Below are 15,789 nucleotides of genomic sequence, written 5' to 3' on the forward strand. Positions count from 1 at the left end.
CTCTATGACTCGGTTGCTTTTGGCAAAGAGAAACTACATTTATTTCACAGGGATGGAGAAAAGGGGCAGGGGCGGGGTGGCCAAAGCCCCGGAGGGTGGGACCGGTTACGTTTTCCAGTGGGAGACAGGCGACTCAGGCAGGTGACACCGAAGAGACAGATGAGGCCTCTGTTTTGGAAACGCTGGAGAGTTCAGAGCTGTCATCCACCTTCTTCCCAAAAAGCTGCAAGATGCAGTTTCGAAACTGCAGGACAGAAAGTGTTACTGAGCAGAGCAGGCAGGGCCAACATGCTAGGCTAAATGTAATGCTGGGGCACTCCGAGGAGAGCGTTCACTCAGTGTCACCTTGATGGCTTACACACTCACAATCTACAGGGAGAATGGGGGCAGCCTCCAGTTACTCCTTGCACATGGCGATGGTCTATTCCTGAGTATTTGATGATCTAAGTCATCTAATTTAGCAGTTGACGGTGACTATTGCGGGCCCAATTGTGCTCCCCAGAGATATGTTCAAGTCCTGACCCCTGGAGCCTGTGCCTGTGACCTTATTTGGAAATAGTCTCTGCAGATGTGATTAAGATGCATATTATCATGAGGTCATGCTGGAGTAGGGTGGGCGCTAATCCAATGACTGGTGTCCTCATGAAAACAAGGGAATTTGGAATCAGACCCAGAGGGAAGGTAAAGGCAGAGATTGGGGAGACTCGTCTACAAGCCAGGGAACACCAGAGGTTACGGGTACCTGTCAGCACCTAGGAGAGGGGCCTGGAACAGACTCTTTCTAAGAAACCACCAACACTGCCCACACCTTGATCTCAGATCTCTTGCCACCAGAACGATCATCTCTTCAGCCAAGAGAGTCTTCTGGTGTCAGGAGCGCTCTGCTCTTTGCTGCTCCACCCCTAAAGGCATGTGGGCTGCATTCACTTCTCAGATTGTATCTCCTGTTGTCACTGAGTTAAGAACAATGCTTTGAGGATACAAAGCATTGCTGTATATTTCGGGCCTCTTCTCGACTACATCCAGCTACTCCAACATCAAAACTCTAAAAAAAAAACATAATTGCTGAAATCCATAACATTGTGCTGGACAGCAGAACTGACTCAGCTGAAGAGCTGGCAGATAAGGCTGAGGAGTTCAGCTCTTCAGCTGAGTCAGTTCTGCTGTCCAGCCCCATTCTTGTTATTGATTTCAGCAATTATGGGTTTTTTTTAAGAGTTTTGATGTTGGAGTAGCTGGACGTAGTCGAGAAGAGGCCCGAAATATACAGCAAATGCCTCTGCTTCGTATTCTCAAAGCATTGTTCTTAACTCAGTGATGATAGGAGATATAATCTACATACTGGGCACCCACTCTGTACTAGCCTGTGTCCTCGGGGCATCAGCAGCAAACCAAAAAGAGCAAAATTCCACGTCTTTGTGGAGCTCAATTCCAGAACATTCTCTCTTGAATGCAACAGGAAGGGATAACAGTGTGGAAAGGGTGAAAGCAAAGTTCGAAAGTCTGGAGAGTCTGGAAGTGCAGATGATTGTAGAGGAGGGGGAGTTCCAGAAGGAGAGAATGGAAAGGCTCAAGTAAAGACAATACTTGGCAAGATGGCCTAGGATTCCACAACCAAAAGCCAGACCTAAAAAGAGACCCATGTGAAAGACAGGAAACAGTGGTCAGGTGTAGAGCTATGCTCCGCTCCGGGTGTTGAGGTGCCAACAGTGGAGTCCCGGGGACTCCTCTGTGGTGCCGGTCCTACTTGATACTTAGACGTTACCATGGTGAGATGGGACGCCCCTGAGGGGGTGGTATTTCTGACCCACAGACCTTGCTGGTCATCACCAAGTCCCATCACAGCTGCACCTTAGTATCCACTAAGGACGAATAAGGCAAATTGCACTTGGAAGATGATGAGCCTGGATCACCCGTAACCTACTAAGAGGCCTAGGACTTGTGGGCTGCCATCTAGCAAGACCACAGCATGTCCTGCCTGAACTAACCCATAAAGTCACAGCAGCCAAAGATCAGCCCAGGCAGGAAGGGCCTCTTTGTGTCCTGGTCACTGTTAGCGTTTGAAGATGGAAAGATTAAGTTCAAGAGAAGAGTTGTGTCTATGAAATCAAGAAGGGCATGCCTAGGGGACATCTGGCAATCCTAGGCTGTCTGAGCTCCGGGCTCGCCCAAAGGCCAGCAGAGGGGAGGGGCACGCAGCACACAGTGCACTGGAGGAAATGCCCACCCGCAGGCCCAGATCATAAAGGGATCCAGAGGGAGGGCTGGCTGGGGCTGGGTCGCATGCTCGGCCTTCCCCGGCTATTGTCCTGGGGGTCATTGTCAGTCTTCCCACAGACACGCTTCCAGGTGGGGGCCCTCCCTGGGCTCTTCCGGGGTCCATTTCCGGTTTGCTGTGTGCACCGCGTGACTCACCTGCCGGTTCATAAAGACATAGATAATGGGGTTGTAGATGGTGGCACTTTTGGCGAAGTAGGATGGCAGGGCGGCCACCAGAGGGTGGAAGGCGTAGCCAGGGTGGGCAGCGGCGAAGCACGCAAAGAATGTGTAGGGCCCCCAGCAGAGGCAGTACGCAAAGATCATCACCATCACCATGCGGGTTACCTCCTTCTCCGCCTTCCGGGTGGATTCGGATTCTTTCTGCTGCTTCGCCACCTGGGGGGGACAGAGAGTGGCCCCGGGGACATTGAGTGGGAGGACCCCTCAGGGCTCCGTACCCCAGGGGATTCCATGTTACTGCTGCTTGGGTAGCTGGTCAGGGAGGGTAGCGGGGAGAAGCAGACGGGCCCAGCTGTGCGGTACCCGGGCCACCCGAGTGGGGCCAGCCTTGCGGGAGCTCTTCCAGGCTTGGAGGTGGTACAGCCGGGCTCGGCTAAGACAGCCCCGCGCTGCGCTCGCCGAGTTCTTGGCTTAGCTGGCTTGCTGTTAGGAGTCTGTGAAGGAGGTAAGGAGGCTGTGCCTAGCCTCACCTGGTCCCTTACCAGTGTCTCCTCCCATGGTCAGGTCTGAGGGGCCGGGCAGGAGAAGACACAGGGGCGGCCTGCGGGCAGGGACTGGCGGCAGACAGCTGAATGGGGACGAGGGGTGACTGAGGGCTGGAGCGCGTTCTGGAGCCTGGGCTGCGCAGCCCAGAGCTCACTCGGACCCAGCTGTGTGCGGATACCTGTGGGAGTTGGCTAAGCAGCTTCCGATCCCTGACCGCCAGCGCGGTGAGGGGAGCGAGGAGGGAACAGGTCACACACTGAAGGCAGTGAGGTCGGGGGAGCTTAGCTCCAGCCCGTGGCCTCCGCTCCACAAAGAGCTCATAAGCACATGCTGATCCGATTGTGGGCACAAGCCGCTTCGTAGAGGAAAGGTGCCGCCCCAGAGGCCTCTTATTCCCTGTGCCAGGCAGGAGCCCAACAGGGACAGATGGCTGGTTGTAGGTAAGCTGATTGACAAAGGGACAACGTACCCACGGTGCTCAGGACCCCGATCTCATTCTCCTGCTTCGCTCTGATTTCCCACACCAGGGGATCCCCTTCCCAGGGGGAGGGGGGAGTACAGGTCTGGGGGGCAGATGGCGCGTGAGCGGGACGCGAGCGCTCCGGCAGCAGCCTTTGCAAAACACCCCTTGACCGGCAAGTGTAGCCTCTGGATCTGGCCGGCTGTGCTCCACTCCGTGGCAGAGGCTGGCTTACCACCCCCGGGATCAGGAGGAAATGCAGCTGTGGTCCCTTATTGGGTCCCTCCACTAGGAGGCGGGCAGTCCCTTCCCACCCTGTAGGGGCGAGGCCGAGGGAGCCAGGGCTGCACCTGCCACCTCGAAGGCATTGGCAGATCCTGGCAATTCCAGGTATCTGGCTTTGGGGCTGGAGAGCGGACTGGGCGGTCCTCTGTACCAGCCTAGACCTCCCTGGCGTTCATGAGCCTGCCTGCAGGGGTGAAGCTGGGGGGGGCTCACCGCTCGGATGGCCAGCCACACTTGCAGGTAGCAGAGCACGATAACGCTGAGCGGGATGAAGCAGCAGGTGATCATGAGCGTGATCATGTAAGACTGCACCCCGGGGTAAGAGCTGCCACTGAACACATCCGGGCCGCACGACGTCTTCAGGCCGTGGGGCCAGTACCTGGGGAGAAGGGCCGGCAGCCCGTCCTGAGGTGGGCAGGGACCCGAGCCCCTGCCCGCCCCAGCGCACCACTGACTCGGGTAGGGTTGCTGGGCTTTTTAGTGAGGTGAAATTCACGTTACACGAATTAACCATTTTTGAAGTGAACAGTTCGGAGGCATTTAGTGCGTTCGCAATGTTGTGCAACCGCCACCTCCGTCTGTAGCTCCGGAACGTTTTCATCACCCCCAAAGGAAGCCCTTCAGAAGGACCTTAGGAAATCCTTGTCCGTCTCTGGTCTCACGTTCCCTTCTTTTTTTACTGAGGTAGAATACACATAACATAATGATGAGGTTTGGTACATTCACAGTGTTGTGCATCCGTCACCGCTATCTGGTTCCACAACATGTTCATAGCCCCAATCACATGCCCTCTTTACGAAGGGAAGGCGAGGCACCCTCGTCTTAACACCTGTGAACCCCTGAGGATTCAATGAGGACGTGTCCAACAGTCACAGCCACTGTGGGCACGGGAGCATGAGGAGGGGACAGACAGGGCCTGGTTCCTCACACTGATGGCAGCTTCCCAAAGAAAGACCACACCCTCTCCAGACACCACAAGAACTTGTTCACCAGCCTGCAGTGCAAGATACAAATGCAACGGCCTCGTCCCGTCCAGCCCCCTCAAACACCTGAGCCGTTTCCTTGGAAATGCGGGACTTCCCCCAAAGGAGCCACCTGGAGGGGACACTGTAACCAACAGCCCAGGTGTACCTACGACCCAAGGAGCCTCGGAAAGGGGGCCCCTCAGCAGGTGCAAGAAAGAGGCCTGGGGCAGAGTAGGCAAGAGGGCTCTGGAATCCAAACGTGCCTGTGGCCTCAGCCGGCAGCGTTTCTCTATGTGTTCTCATGAGCTGCTCCTGTTTGGGAGAAACAGACTTTTCCAGAGGCTTGGGGACCACAGGGCCCATTTCCACATTGCAGCCAGGCAGAGTCACGCGTTCACAGACAGTGCGCGCTCCAAGGGGTCTCAGCGAGAGTCAGGTCCATCCTCAGTTTACTCGTGGAGGCACAAAGGCCCAGGGACTGGAAATGATTTGCCCCAAGGTCACAAAGGGAATCACGAGTTTGACCCTCCCTGCTCTGCTCTAAACGAATCGCCTTCCTGGCACCCTTACCTGCTCCAGCCAAAGATGGGTGGAGCTGTCCACACAGCAGCCCAGATCCAGGAGAAGGCAATGCCCGCAATGGCCAGCTTGGCATCAAATCTCACGTTGCCGAAGGGCTTGCAGACCACCATCCACCTCTCCCAGGAAATGATGGCCAAGGACCAGAGACCGGTGATCCCTGCAGGGGGAGAAGCAGACAGAGGAGGGCTTTGAGGCAACGCGTTTCAAGATCAAGAGGACACCCCCCAGCTACCTGCAAAAGCTAATTCTCCAAAAAGTGTTTTCCGGTCCGGGGAGCAGCGGGTCTCTTGGTCAGTTTCTTTCTCTAACCCCTGCTTTCCCGGCTCCTTCCCCACTGGGCCTGCACCCGCCTCCCCTTGCCTTCTCTGATTTGGCCTCATGGCCCACCTCGCTTCCCATCTCTCTTTTACTCAGCCACCAGCCTTTCTTGTGATGCTGTCAGTGCAACTCCTGACGGCCATGTACACACGTGAGGCCACACTGAGGTACTGCAGTCCCAGCCCAGAGCAAGGAAACAGGACGTGTGCAGAAAGCCGTGCCCCCCTGCCGGTGGGCAGGCCTCCCCTCAGCCCGGGCCTCTCAGCACCGCCCACCATGCAGCGGCCTGTGGATGGAATCTGGGGCTCCATGAGCTGGGGTGGGGAAAATGATGTCTTTGTTTCCACTAAGCTCTACTGGACGCTTGGCCTTCTTTACTTCCATTGCGAGTGTGGTAGCATTAGCAGTGCCCGTGACTTGGTCACTTTACAGGGGTGGCAGACGTTTCCCAATATGACTACATTCATTACTACTTTGACATTTCAGTGACTGTCTGGCCAGATACAGTTATTTGATACCTTAATAAAGAATGGCGTCACGAATACTTCTAAAAATACTGTTAATACTAATACTTTTTGTGTGTGTGTGGTATGCGGGCCTCTCACTGCTGTGGCCTCTCCCGTTGCGGAGCACAGGCTCCAGACGCGCAGGCTCAGCGGCCATGGTGCACGGGCCCAGCCGCTCCGTGGCATATGGGATCTTCCCGGACCGGGGCACGAACCCGCGTCCCCCGCATCGGCAGGCGGACTCTCAACCACTGCGCCACCAGGGAAGCCCAATGCTAATGCTTTTAATGAAGGAGTCTGTCACTAGTGTTTAACACTTTGATAGCTGTATTTCAGTATCATTGGCTTCCTTTGTAATGCTATGGATCTCACTGTGCACATTTGCCAACGTTCTTCTAAGAAGGGGTCCACGGGCTTCCCCAGAGGGCCCCAAAACTGGCGACCCGAGAGCAGACCTCGAGCAGTTACAAAGGCAAGACAGGCGTAAGCGAGGAGCCACCCAGGGGCGCCAGGCACCAGCTACCGAGGTGCATGGAGTGTTGGAACTTGGGATGGACTTTCTCTGCCTAACCTTCCCTGGTAAAGTAACTTGGTGGAGCTGACACCACTAGTAATTCAAGTCATTGACCAGGTCCCCGCTCCCCTGTCCCTCTAGTCCTAGTGTCTTTCTGTCATTCGTCTCCTCAGAATCTGAATTGGAGATCACTTCAGGCGGTAACAAGACAAACCCAAGTTAGATGTGGAAGCTAAGGACCCAGGCATTGTGACCAGGTGGCCCTGGGAAACTTGAAAAATGGGAAGGCAGCTGCAAGCCTTCACTGCTTTGATGGCCGGGGGCCTGGAGACAGGCTGCACGTGGTGAGTGCTGTGGCCCTTGGGCTCCCTGTCATCTCAGGTGGACGCCAAGCTGCAACCCCACAGCCCTTGGTTCTGTCCCTGCACGGAGCCGGGAGCGCAGGTGTTTATGGCCAAAGTTGACGGGAACAGGGTCACAACCCCCGGAGATATTAGCAATGGGGCTGGCAGGATCTAGTTTCAATATCTCGGAGGCCTCCCCTCCCACACTGTTCTGAGATTATGTGGATCTGTCTGTCCCCGTTCAGAGATGTGCCTCGAACACGCCCCAGAGGCACACCTGCGGATTTTGCCGCATGAGTGTTTCCTTTACGCACGGGAGGCTGTGCCCACGCCCCGGCTGGCTTACCACACAAGGAGACAGTGAAGCCCTCCACAATGCACAAGGGGTGGCCCAGCACAAAGTAGCCGTACATCTGGTTCACAACGCTGATGGTGCTGGCAATGACCGTCTCCGCCAGGTCAGCGACGGCCAAGTTCACCAGCATCCAGTTCAGAGGGTGGCGCAGCTTCTTGAACTTCATGGTGGCTGCCAGCACGGGCCCGTTCGTGAAGATGGAGGCGATGAGCACGAAGACCATCCAGACGCTGGTCAGGTGGTACACCCATCTGGGGGCGATGTGGTAATTGGGGCCGTCGAAGGGGTCTGGAGGCAGGAGACACAGAGGGCACAGCTACATCTGTGCCGCCCCCCTCACCCCATCAGAATCTCCCCTCAGCCCTCCTGCCTTCCGCCCGCCACACTCACCTTTGCGACTGGTCTTCCCCTCTAGCTTTGCCCGCCTGCAGACAACCTTCCCTCCATCCCGTCTCTCAAGCTCGAGGCCACGGCCTGCTAGATGCCTGCACGGGCATCCTTGAACTTAACAAGGCAGCACCCTTCATCATCGCTGCCGGGTGCCGCGCCCCCGTCTGATCTGCGCCCCGCCATATGCCACGTCGGCCTCCTGGAGTGTGGTTGGCTGGCTTGGTCCTCTCCCCCGAACCCTTCTGTGCCTGGGCCTCATTCGCCCCTACCGCAGGGAGCTCCCAGAAACCTGCCGACAATATCTGCAACCACGCTAGATACCACAGGCTCCCAAGGAACAGGCCTTTGACTACGTAACACCTGTGTAGTGCCCGTTTCTGTGCAAAAGGGAGCAGAGGGAAAGCACTGGGGCTGCTGCTGGCCCCGAGAACAGCAACCCCCAAAGCATCTGGAACTAGGAGGCGTGTGGAACGCTCCGGCGTGCAGGCAAGTGAGAGGGGCTGGGACGGTTTCGAAACAAGGCAGCCCAACCGTCCTTCCTGGACCACCCATGGAGTCTGGATCAGGCAGGGATGAGGGCCGTGTGTGGCACAGAAGGGACAGGAGCGCTCCGAACGTGGGAAGCAAAATGAGGGGGCCTCCGGCAGTGCAGCAAAAGCAGGTGCACCGGCCTGCCCCCTTCTCCTGGAAGTTTCAGGTCTAGTTCTGTGAAGAAATGAGCGCGAGAAGGGTATCACAGTCAACTCCCAGGTAAGGGTCTCCTGAGAAGTACAGGGTGGGAGGGAATTGGATATGGGGGCTGGCAGGAAGCCAGCTTATAAATATTTTATTCCATAATTAGAAAACAACATTAAATTTTAAAAAGCAATCCCTGAAAAATCAAAAATAAAACAAATGGACCTGACCGCATATGCTCTCGGTGGCATGGTCACATAGAGAGAGGCTACTCGGAGGGACTCCAAAAGACGCTAGTCTGCCTATTCGAGCCTGGTGGCATGTTCCCAAAGGATGAAAAGACCCGTCCAAAGGTTAAGCTTTGGGTAGTGATGTTGTTGGCGATAGTGTTGGCGTCATCATTCTGAGACCATTTTGAGTGTGTTTGAGATAAAGCAAATGAGTAACGAAATGATATTCTAATTCCAACTCTACCCACAGCCCTTAAGAACATGATTCTTAGTGGGAGAGAAAGGAGACGCAGAGGTCAAACCCAACTGGCTCCATTGGGGAACCAAGTCACTATTTGGAACTGGGCGAAATAGAAGGAGACTCAAGCATCTCTTCTGCCTTTCCCACGCACACCGTATCCCTGGGCAACCCGATGGCACGTGAGAGCCTGTTTCTCTTTATCAAAGTAGTGAAGCTAATAAATGAAGACAGGGTCACAAGAATCCCAATGTCACCATTTCGAAATCCCCAGTGGTTTAATGGGTCCTGGCATTGAGTGTGAGCAGCTGCCAGCACTGTGGAAAAAGGGACCCCCTCCTAATGGAGCGGGCTCGCCCCAACATCGGACACATCCGCCTGGCTGCCCGGCAGACCTTCAGCTCGACAGCTCGCTGACGGAAACAGGCGTGGCAGAAGGGTGTGGGGAGCCTTCAGCAAAGTCTGAAGTGGGTGAGTCTGGGGACAACAGACTCGCTTTCTTCAACAAATAAATTGCAAGGAGGTTGAGGGGGAACCTCTAAAAGTATGACCTTGTGGTAGTGTTTTTAAAGAGTCCTCTCTTCTTACAGGTACCCGAAGATTTACAGAGGAAATGATGTGATGTCTTGGATGTGCTTGCAGAAATCGGCAGGAGTGGTTAGCGGAGGGGGTTAGAGATGAAATAAGACAAGTGATGGATACCCGGGGGCCACTATACTCTCCCCTCTACTTTGGTAGACACTTGAACTTTTGAAAACATTTTACAATAAGGAATCTTGTGCATCGATGAAGCCCCATGGGCCTCCGCGGAGAGCATTGCTGTGTCTACATCGAGGACATTCTGGGGTGCAGTCAGGTCAAGGTGAACTTCACGGCTGTCAAGGAGCTGGTGTGGCTTCTGGAAACTGCAGCACGTGAGACATTCTTAAAGGAACGGAAGGTCTTTGGTTTGAAGAAGGGACCCGGGGAGGGGGGCCAGGGGCTGAGGGTCATTACAGCCCTCAGGTGGGCTGGCATGCCCAGGGCAGAACTCGGGCTGCCTCGATGGACTTTTCGGCTTTCTTTTGGGCCAAAGCCCTCTCTACTGGGACAGCTCGGAGCAGAACAGCTGCCCCGGGAGCCGAGCTAGCCTCTTCCCTAGCATGTACCGCCAGAGGCCGAGGGCTCTGGGCGTGAACTGGGATAAGATGGCCACCACCACCACGGTCTCTTCTCCCCTTAGGCTCTCGAAGTCACTCACCCTCCTGCGGGCCAACCCAGCCTGTCACTCCTGCTGGTGGCCTCCATTTGGCTTTGGGAGATGCAAAGATGAGTCAGGCCCAGTTCCCTCCCTGGAAGCTCAGGGATGAGTGTATTGAGTGCTCAGGGATGAGTGTATTGAGCGCTCAGGGATGAGTGTATTGAGGGATGAGTGTATTGAGCGCTCAGGGATGAGTGTATTGAGGGATGAGTGTATTGAGGGATGAGTGTATTGAGGGATGAGTGTATTGAGCGCTCAGGGATGAGTGTATTGAGGGATGAGTGTATTGAGGGATGAGTGTATTGAGCGCTCAGGGATGAGTGTATTGAGCGCTCAGGGATGAGTGTATTGAGCGCTCAGGGATGAGTGTATTGAGGGATGAGTGTATTGAGCGCTCAGGGATGAGTGTATTGAGGGATGAGTGTATTGAGGGATGAGTGTATTGAGCGCTCAGGGATGAGTGTATTGAGGGATGAGTGTATTGAGGGATGAGTGTATTGAGCGCTCAGGGATGAGTGCATTGAGGGATGAGTGTATTGAGGGATGAGTGTATTGAGCACTCAGGGATGAGTGTATTGAGGGATGAGTGTGTTGAGGGATGAGTGTATTGAGGGATGAGTGTATTGAGCGCTCAGGGATGAGTGTATTGAGCGCTCAGGGATGAGTGTATTGAGCGCTCAGGGATGAGTGTATTGAGGGATGAGTGTATTGAGGGATGAGTGTATTGAGGGATGAGTGTATTGAGGGATGAGTGTATTGAGGGATGAGTGTGTTGAGGGATGAGTGTGTTGAGGGATGAGTGTATTGAGGGATGAGTGTATTGAGCGCTCAGGGATGAGTGTATTGAGCGCTCAGGGATGAGTGTATTGAGGGATGAGTGTATTGAGGGATGAGTGTATTGAGGGATGAGTGTGCTGAGGGATGAGTGTGTTGAGGGATGAGTGTATTGAGGGATGAGTGTGCTGAGGGATGAGTGTGCTGAGGGATGAGTGTGCTGAGGGATGAGTGTGCTGAGGGATGAGTGTATTGAGGGATGAGTGTGCTGAGGGATGAGTGTGCTGAGGGATGAGTGTGCTGAGGGATGAGTGTGCTGAGGGATGAGTGTGCTGAGCGCTCACTAGCAGTCTGGGGCCACACGGGAAGAGTTCATGAACTTTCCTGGGACAGGAATTCTCAGAGGGTCTGGGAAGCCCATGTGGTTTGAAAATGTGTATTCGATATTACGGTGTCCTTTCACATTCAGAGAGGACCCCCCCCATTCATGTTATCATGAAGGCTAAGAGAGACGGCCGCTCAGGCCTGTGTCCCAGGAGGGCCGCTGTAGCCAGCGTGACCCAGCCTTGGCCCCTACTCGCTCACCTCTGGTGGAGTTGCTGTTGGTGTAGGTGAAGACGCTCCCCTGGGTGCTGTCCTCGAAGCTGGTCTGCGGCTGCCCACCTGCAAACCTCTGAGGGCCCCACTGCTGGGCCATGGCTCTGGAGAACCCCGTCCCCGATGCCTGCGGACCTGGCGCTGCCCGGCGGTCACAGTGCTTTATACCAGCCCAGCTCTCCTCACCTTAAACGCTCCCAAGCCTTTCGCCATCTGATCTCTTAATTGGGCCTGGGACTTAGACCTCCTGCTTCCCCACCCCTGGGCCTCCTGGCTCCTCAGGCGAGCCCACGAGGGCGGCTCAGAGGGATTTGCTGGGAGCCGGGCTCAGAGCCAGGGTGGCTGTGGAGGCTGCCGGGGGCCCTCGCTGCTATTTCCCTGTCCTCTCTTCCCTTCTACCGTCCAGCGTCTGCTCCTAGGCCGGGCAGGCACGAGTGTCGGGCTTTTCAGCCCGAAGCCCAGACCCACCTTTCCCAGCGGCTGCCCCCCGAGTGACGTCGCGGGGCTGAGGCCTGGAACTGGAACCTCCCTGTGGGTCAGACCATCTCGGGGGCCCAGATGGATGCAAGTCGTGCCAGTGGGGCCCCTTCCCTGGGAAGGGAAGGACAGGCCTGGGGTGGGAGAGACTCCGCCGCGCATCTTGCTTCTCCCTCACCCCACCGCCTTGCTCCCCGTGGGCTGCAGCTCGTTCCGTCACCAGGGAGCTCAGCCAGGCCCTCCCAACAGCCCTCCCGAAGCAGCTGAGGGTGCCCAGAAGCCCTCAGACCCCACCTCAACTCTCCCTCCCCTGAGTTGACAACCTTTCCTTGGCCTGCCCGTGACTACAGCCTCGCTCTAGACTTGCCTTCAAAAGCAAAGCTCTCAACAGAGCGTTGCAGGCAGGCTGCCTTCACGGTCCCACTGCAGCCTGGCTGCTGGCATCGCTTACCTGCTAATTGCCCAACTCCGCAGCCTTGCGTGTTTCCACACAAGGCGGCGAATAGGAATGCTCAGAGCAGCATTATTCACAAAAGGTCAAAAGGGAGTCGACAGCTGAATGGATAAACAAAGTGCCCTCTATCCATGCAATGGAATATTATTCAGCCATAATAAGGAGTGGAATTCTGACACATGTTCCAACATGAGTGAACCTTGGAAACGTGATGCTAGGTGCAAGGAGCCAGACACAGAAGACCTCACACTGTATGATTCTGTGTATATGAAATGTCCAGAATAGATAAATCCACAGAGACAGAAAGCAGCCTGGTGGTGCCAGGGGCTGGGCTGGGGGTGATGGAAAGTGACTGCTAACGGGGATGGGGATGCCTTTGGTGGTGATGAAACTATTCTAAAATTAGATGGTGATGGTGCAGCCACTGTGGAAAACAGTTTGGCAATTCCAAAGATTGAAAAATAGAATTACCACGTGATTCAGCAATTCTCCTTCTGGGTACGTAACCAAAAGAACTGAAAGGGGTTTTGAGGGGTGAACATGGCATGTTTGATGGTACAAGGTCAGATGCCTAGAGCTCAACCCCAGGTTCTTCTGACTTCTGACTTCTGACTTCCAAGGCCATGCTTTTCCCTCTTCCTGGATCCCTGGGGGCTCTGCCTGTCCCCCCGCCACCAGAGTCAAAGAATCAGCGCATCTGAGAATGTGAGAGCCGGAGGTGGGCCCCCTCTGAGATCACCTGCTCAACCTGGTCCCTTCTGAGCACTGGCTTCCCAGCACTGCCATGGACTGGCCAGGTGGCCTTGAGTGGGGTGACCCCTCCCTCTCAGGCCAGGTTCACCTTCTGTCTAAAAGGAGAGGACCCATCCTGCCTGCCCCTGCCTACCCCCCTCCCTCACGGGGCTGCCGCGGGCCCTGTGGAAGCCCTCTGTGAAGCCTCCAGCCGGAGCTGGCCCACCGCTTGCCCAGCCTGCCCCTGTCCAGCATGGCACCAATGACTGAGCTCAGCGGCAGGGCTGCCCCAAGACCCTGGGGAACGAGGGGACAGGGCAAAGGGAGGAGGTGGCGATGGCAGTGAGTCCTGGACCCTCCCCTGGACCGTCTGCAGAGTCGGGTGCTAATTGATGATTAGGGCTAACAGAAGATCAGGTCCAGTTTTAGCCAAAAGCAGATTACTGCCCTGGAAAGTCCCCTGGCACCTGGGCGCACACGTGTGCTTCCCGAGGCCCAGCGAAAGCTCACTGGGTCCTGCACTCCGGCAAAGCGTGGAGAAAAAAGGAGGGGCTCTCGAGAGGGAGATGAAGAAAAGTGAGTGGGGCCAAAATGTGAGTGAGGAGAGATAGGAGGGGGGCGGGGGAGAAAGGGCCCAGCCCGGAGGCTAGCGTGCTTCAGGCAGCGGCCCCCTGGGCAGAGGCCAGGCCCTCCACTCGGCCCTGGGTCTCCCGCCCTCGCTCCAGCTGGGGCGCCCCGCCCAGGCTGGAAGATGAGATGTCAGCCTTGTCTCTAATCCAACTACTGCGAAGTTACTCGACATGGAGGTGCTGATTAGGGGCCCTGGGAGCTGGCTGTCACCTTCCTTCAACTCTTGGCTGTGGCCAGCAGACCAGGGGCTTTGTCTTTAATAGCCGGTGGCTGCTACAGCTACAGGGCAAGGAATCCTTTGGCCATTTGCCTTTGACCTTTTTTTTTTTTGATGCGGAGCTTGTGGCCTCTCCCGTTGCGGAGCACAGGCTCCGGATGCGCAGGCTCAGCGGCCACGGCTCACAGGCGCAGCTGCTCCGCGGCATGTGGGATCTTCCCGGACCGGGGCACGAACCCGTGTCCCCTGCATCGGCAAGCAGACTCTCAACCACTGTGCCACCAGGGAAGCCCTGACCTTTTTTTTTTAATGTAACAAAATATACATAACATCAAGTTTACCACGTTAACCATTTTTCGGCGCCCAGCTGGGCGGCATTAAGTACATTCAGGTTGGTGTGCAGCCATCCCCACCATCCATCTCTAGAACCGTTCATCTTCCCCAAGGGAAACCCTGTCCCCATTAGACACTAGCCCCCCTCCCCCTCCCCCAGCCCGTGCCCCGCCCCCATCCTACTTTCTGTCCCTAGGAATCTGACGGCTCTAAGCAGCTCATACCAGTGGAGTCATACAGTATCCGTCCTTTGCGTCTGGCTGATCTCACTTAGCACAGTAGTTTCAAGGATCATCCATTGCCTTTGTGTTTGGAAAAGATTTATATACACTGAATTTTCATTTTTATGTGGTCAAATATGACTCCATTTCCCTTTTGGTTTCTGTTGGGAAAGTTCTCCCAGCTTAAGCTCCTCAGAGATTTGCAAACAGGCACCACAGATATGAAGTCCAAAGACAAGGGGTGGGCTGTTTCCCCGTTTCTGTGGTGGTCCCACCAAGTCCCCGATCGCTCACCTCAGAACCGACATGCATCAGATTTCCCTCACCCGTCCAGGTGGCTGATCCCCCAAACTGGCCGAGAGGTCCTCCTCAGTCTAGTCTGCAGACACTCACCTCAGGCCCACACTTTCACCCCGTCCATCTGCTGCGGGCCTCCCGAAGTGCTGCCCCTGCCGCGCTCTGTGACCTTGAGCACATCAGCCACCATCTCTGGGGGGTGTGTCCTCGTCGGGAAGATGGGGATAACATTTACTTGCTGGAAAGCTTGAATGAGGTCATCCTTGAAAAGTTCTAGCGATTCATTCCACAGCGACCCAGCAAGCACCTATGGTGGCCAGGCCATGTTCTAGGCTCCAGGTGAACAAACAGATGGAGATCCCTGCCTTCTTGCAGCTGCCATTCTAGTTGGGGGCGGGGAGAATACAACACGAACACTAGACATAATAAATAAGCTGTGATAAGTAGGATGGAGAATGAGAGAAAGAGAACGGGTTGTGGAGGTCGGGGAGGGAATGGATGCCCGTTTTCATAGGGCAGCCTGTTGGGCCTCTCCGAGACAGGGACATGTGAGCAAAGACTCAAAGGAGGGAGGGAGCCATGCGGAGAACTGAGGAGGGCATCCCAGGAGAGGGCCCAGCAAGTGCAAAGGCCCTGGGGCAGGAGCGTGCCTGGCGTGTTAGGGGAGCAGTAAGGAGACCAGGGAAGCCGAAGCAGAGTGAGCCAGTGGAGACTAAGAAAGGGAAGGTCAGAGAGGGGATGAGGGCCAGAGACTGTGTGTCCGGAGCCTGTTTTCAGCATTACCTTTCACTGTGAATGAAATGGAGAACATTTTACGATTTGGAGTGCAAAGTGGCACGGTGTGATTTAGATGCTAACAAAGTCCCTCTGGTTGCTGTTCTGAGAGTGGTGGGGGCCAGGCAGGAAGCAGCGGTATTGTATCGGGTGGCAGGCCCTTTGGGCATCCAGGTGGAAGAGGGTAAAGGCTCCC

General features: G+C 55.6%; 1 protein-coding gene across 5 annotated transcripts; it reads right to left on the bottom strand.

The window, feature by feature from the left end:
* Positions 1 to 17: 17 nt before the first annotated feature.
* Positions 18 to 12,511, bottom strand: LOC132513025 (long-wave-sensitive opsin 1). 5 transcript variants are annotated; one of them, XM_060137242.1, is made up of 6 exons: positions 12,387 to 12,511; positions 7,306 to 7,602; positions 5,266 to 5,434; positions 3,944 to 4,109; positions 2,605 to 2,933; positions 18 to 244 (listed from the first exon to the last, which is right to left on the bottom strand). In XM_060137242.1, exons 2-6 carry the CDS (start codon positions 7,535 to 7,537, stop codon positions 106 to 108), a joined length of 1,035 nt encoding a protein of 344 aa, XP_059993225.1. In that variant the 5' UTR covers positions 7,538 to 7,602; positions 12,387 to 12,511; the 3' UTR covers positions 18 to 105. The 5 variants fall into 5 exon arrangements, with proteins under 5 accessions (XP_059993225.1, XP_059993226.1, XP_059993222.1 ...); XM_060137243.1 differs by lacking the exon at positions 12,387 to 12,511 and adding an exon at positions 11,447 to 11,974 and having other exon boundaries at positions 2,605 to 2,655; XM_060137239.1 differs by lacking the exon at positions 12,387 to 12,511 and adding an exon at positions 11,447 to 11,974 and having other exon boundaries at positions 2,416 to 2,655.
* Between the last annotated feature and the right edge of the window lie 3,278 nt (positions 12,512 to 15,789).

The sequence above is a fragment of the Lagenorhynchus albirostris genome, chromosome X (genome assembly GCF_949774975.1).
Source record: "Lagenorhynchus albirostris chromosome X, mLagAlb1.1, whole genome shotgun sequence".
Taxonomy (NCBI): Eukaryota; Metazoa; Chordata; class Mammalia; order Artiodactyla; family Delphinidae; genus Lagenorhynchus; species Lagenorhynchus albirostris.

Coding starts and splice junctions, on each gene's coding strand:
- LOC132513025 (XM_060137238.1), bottom strand. CDS start 11,558: ATGGCCCAGCAGTGGGGCCCTCAGAGGTTTGCAGGTGGGCAGCCGCAG. Junction 5,435..7,305: donor CTTCACTGTCTCCTTGTGTG/GTAAGCCAGCCG, acceptor CTCCCCCTGCAG/GGATCACCGGTCTCTGGTCC. Junction 245..2,604: donor CCCGGAAGGCGGAGAAGGAG/GTAACCCGCATG, acceptor TCTGTCCTGCAG/TTTCGAAACTGCATCTTGCA.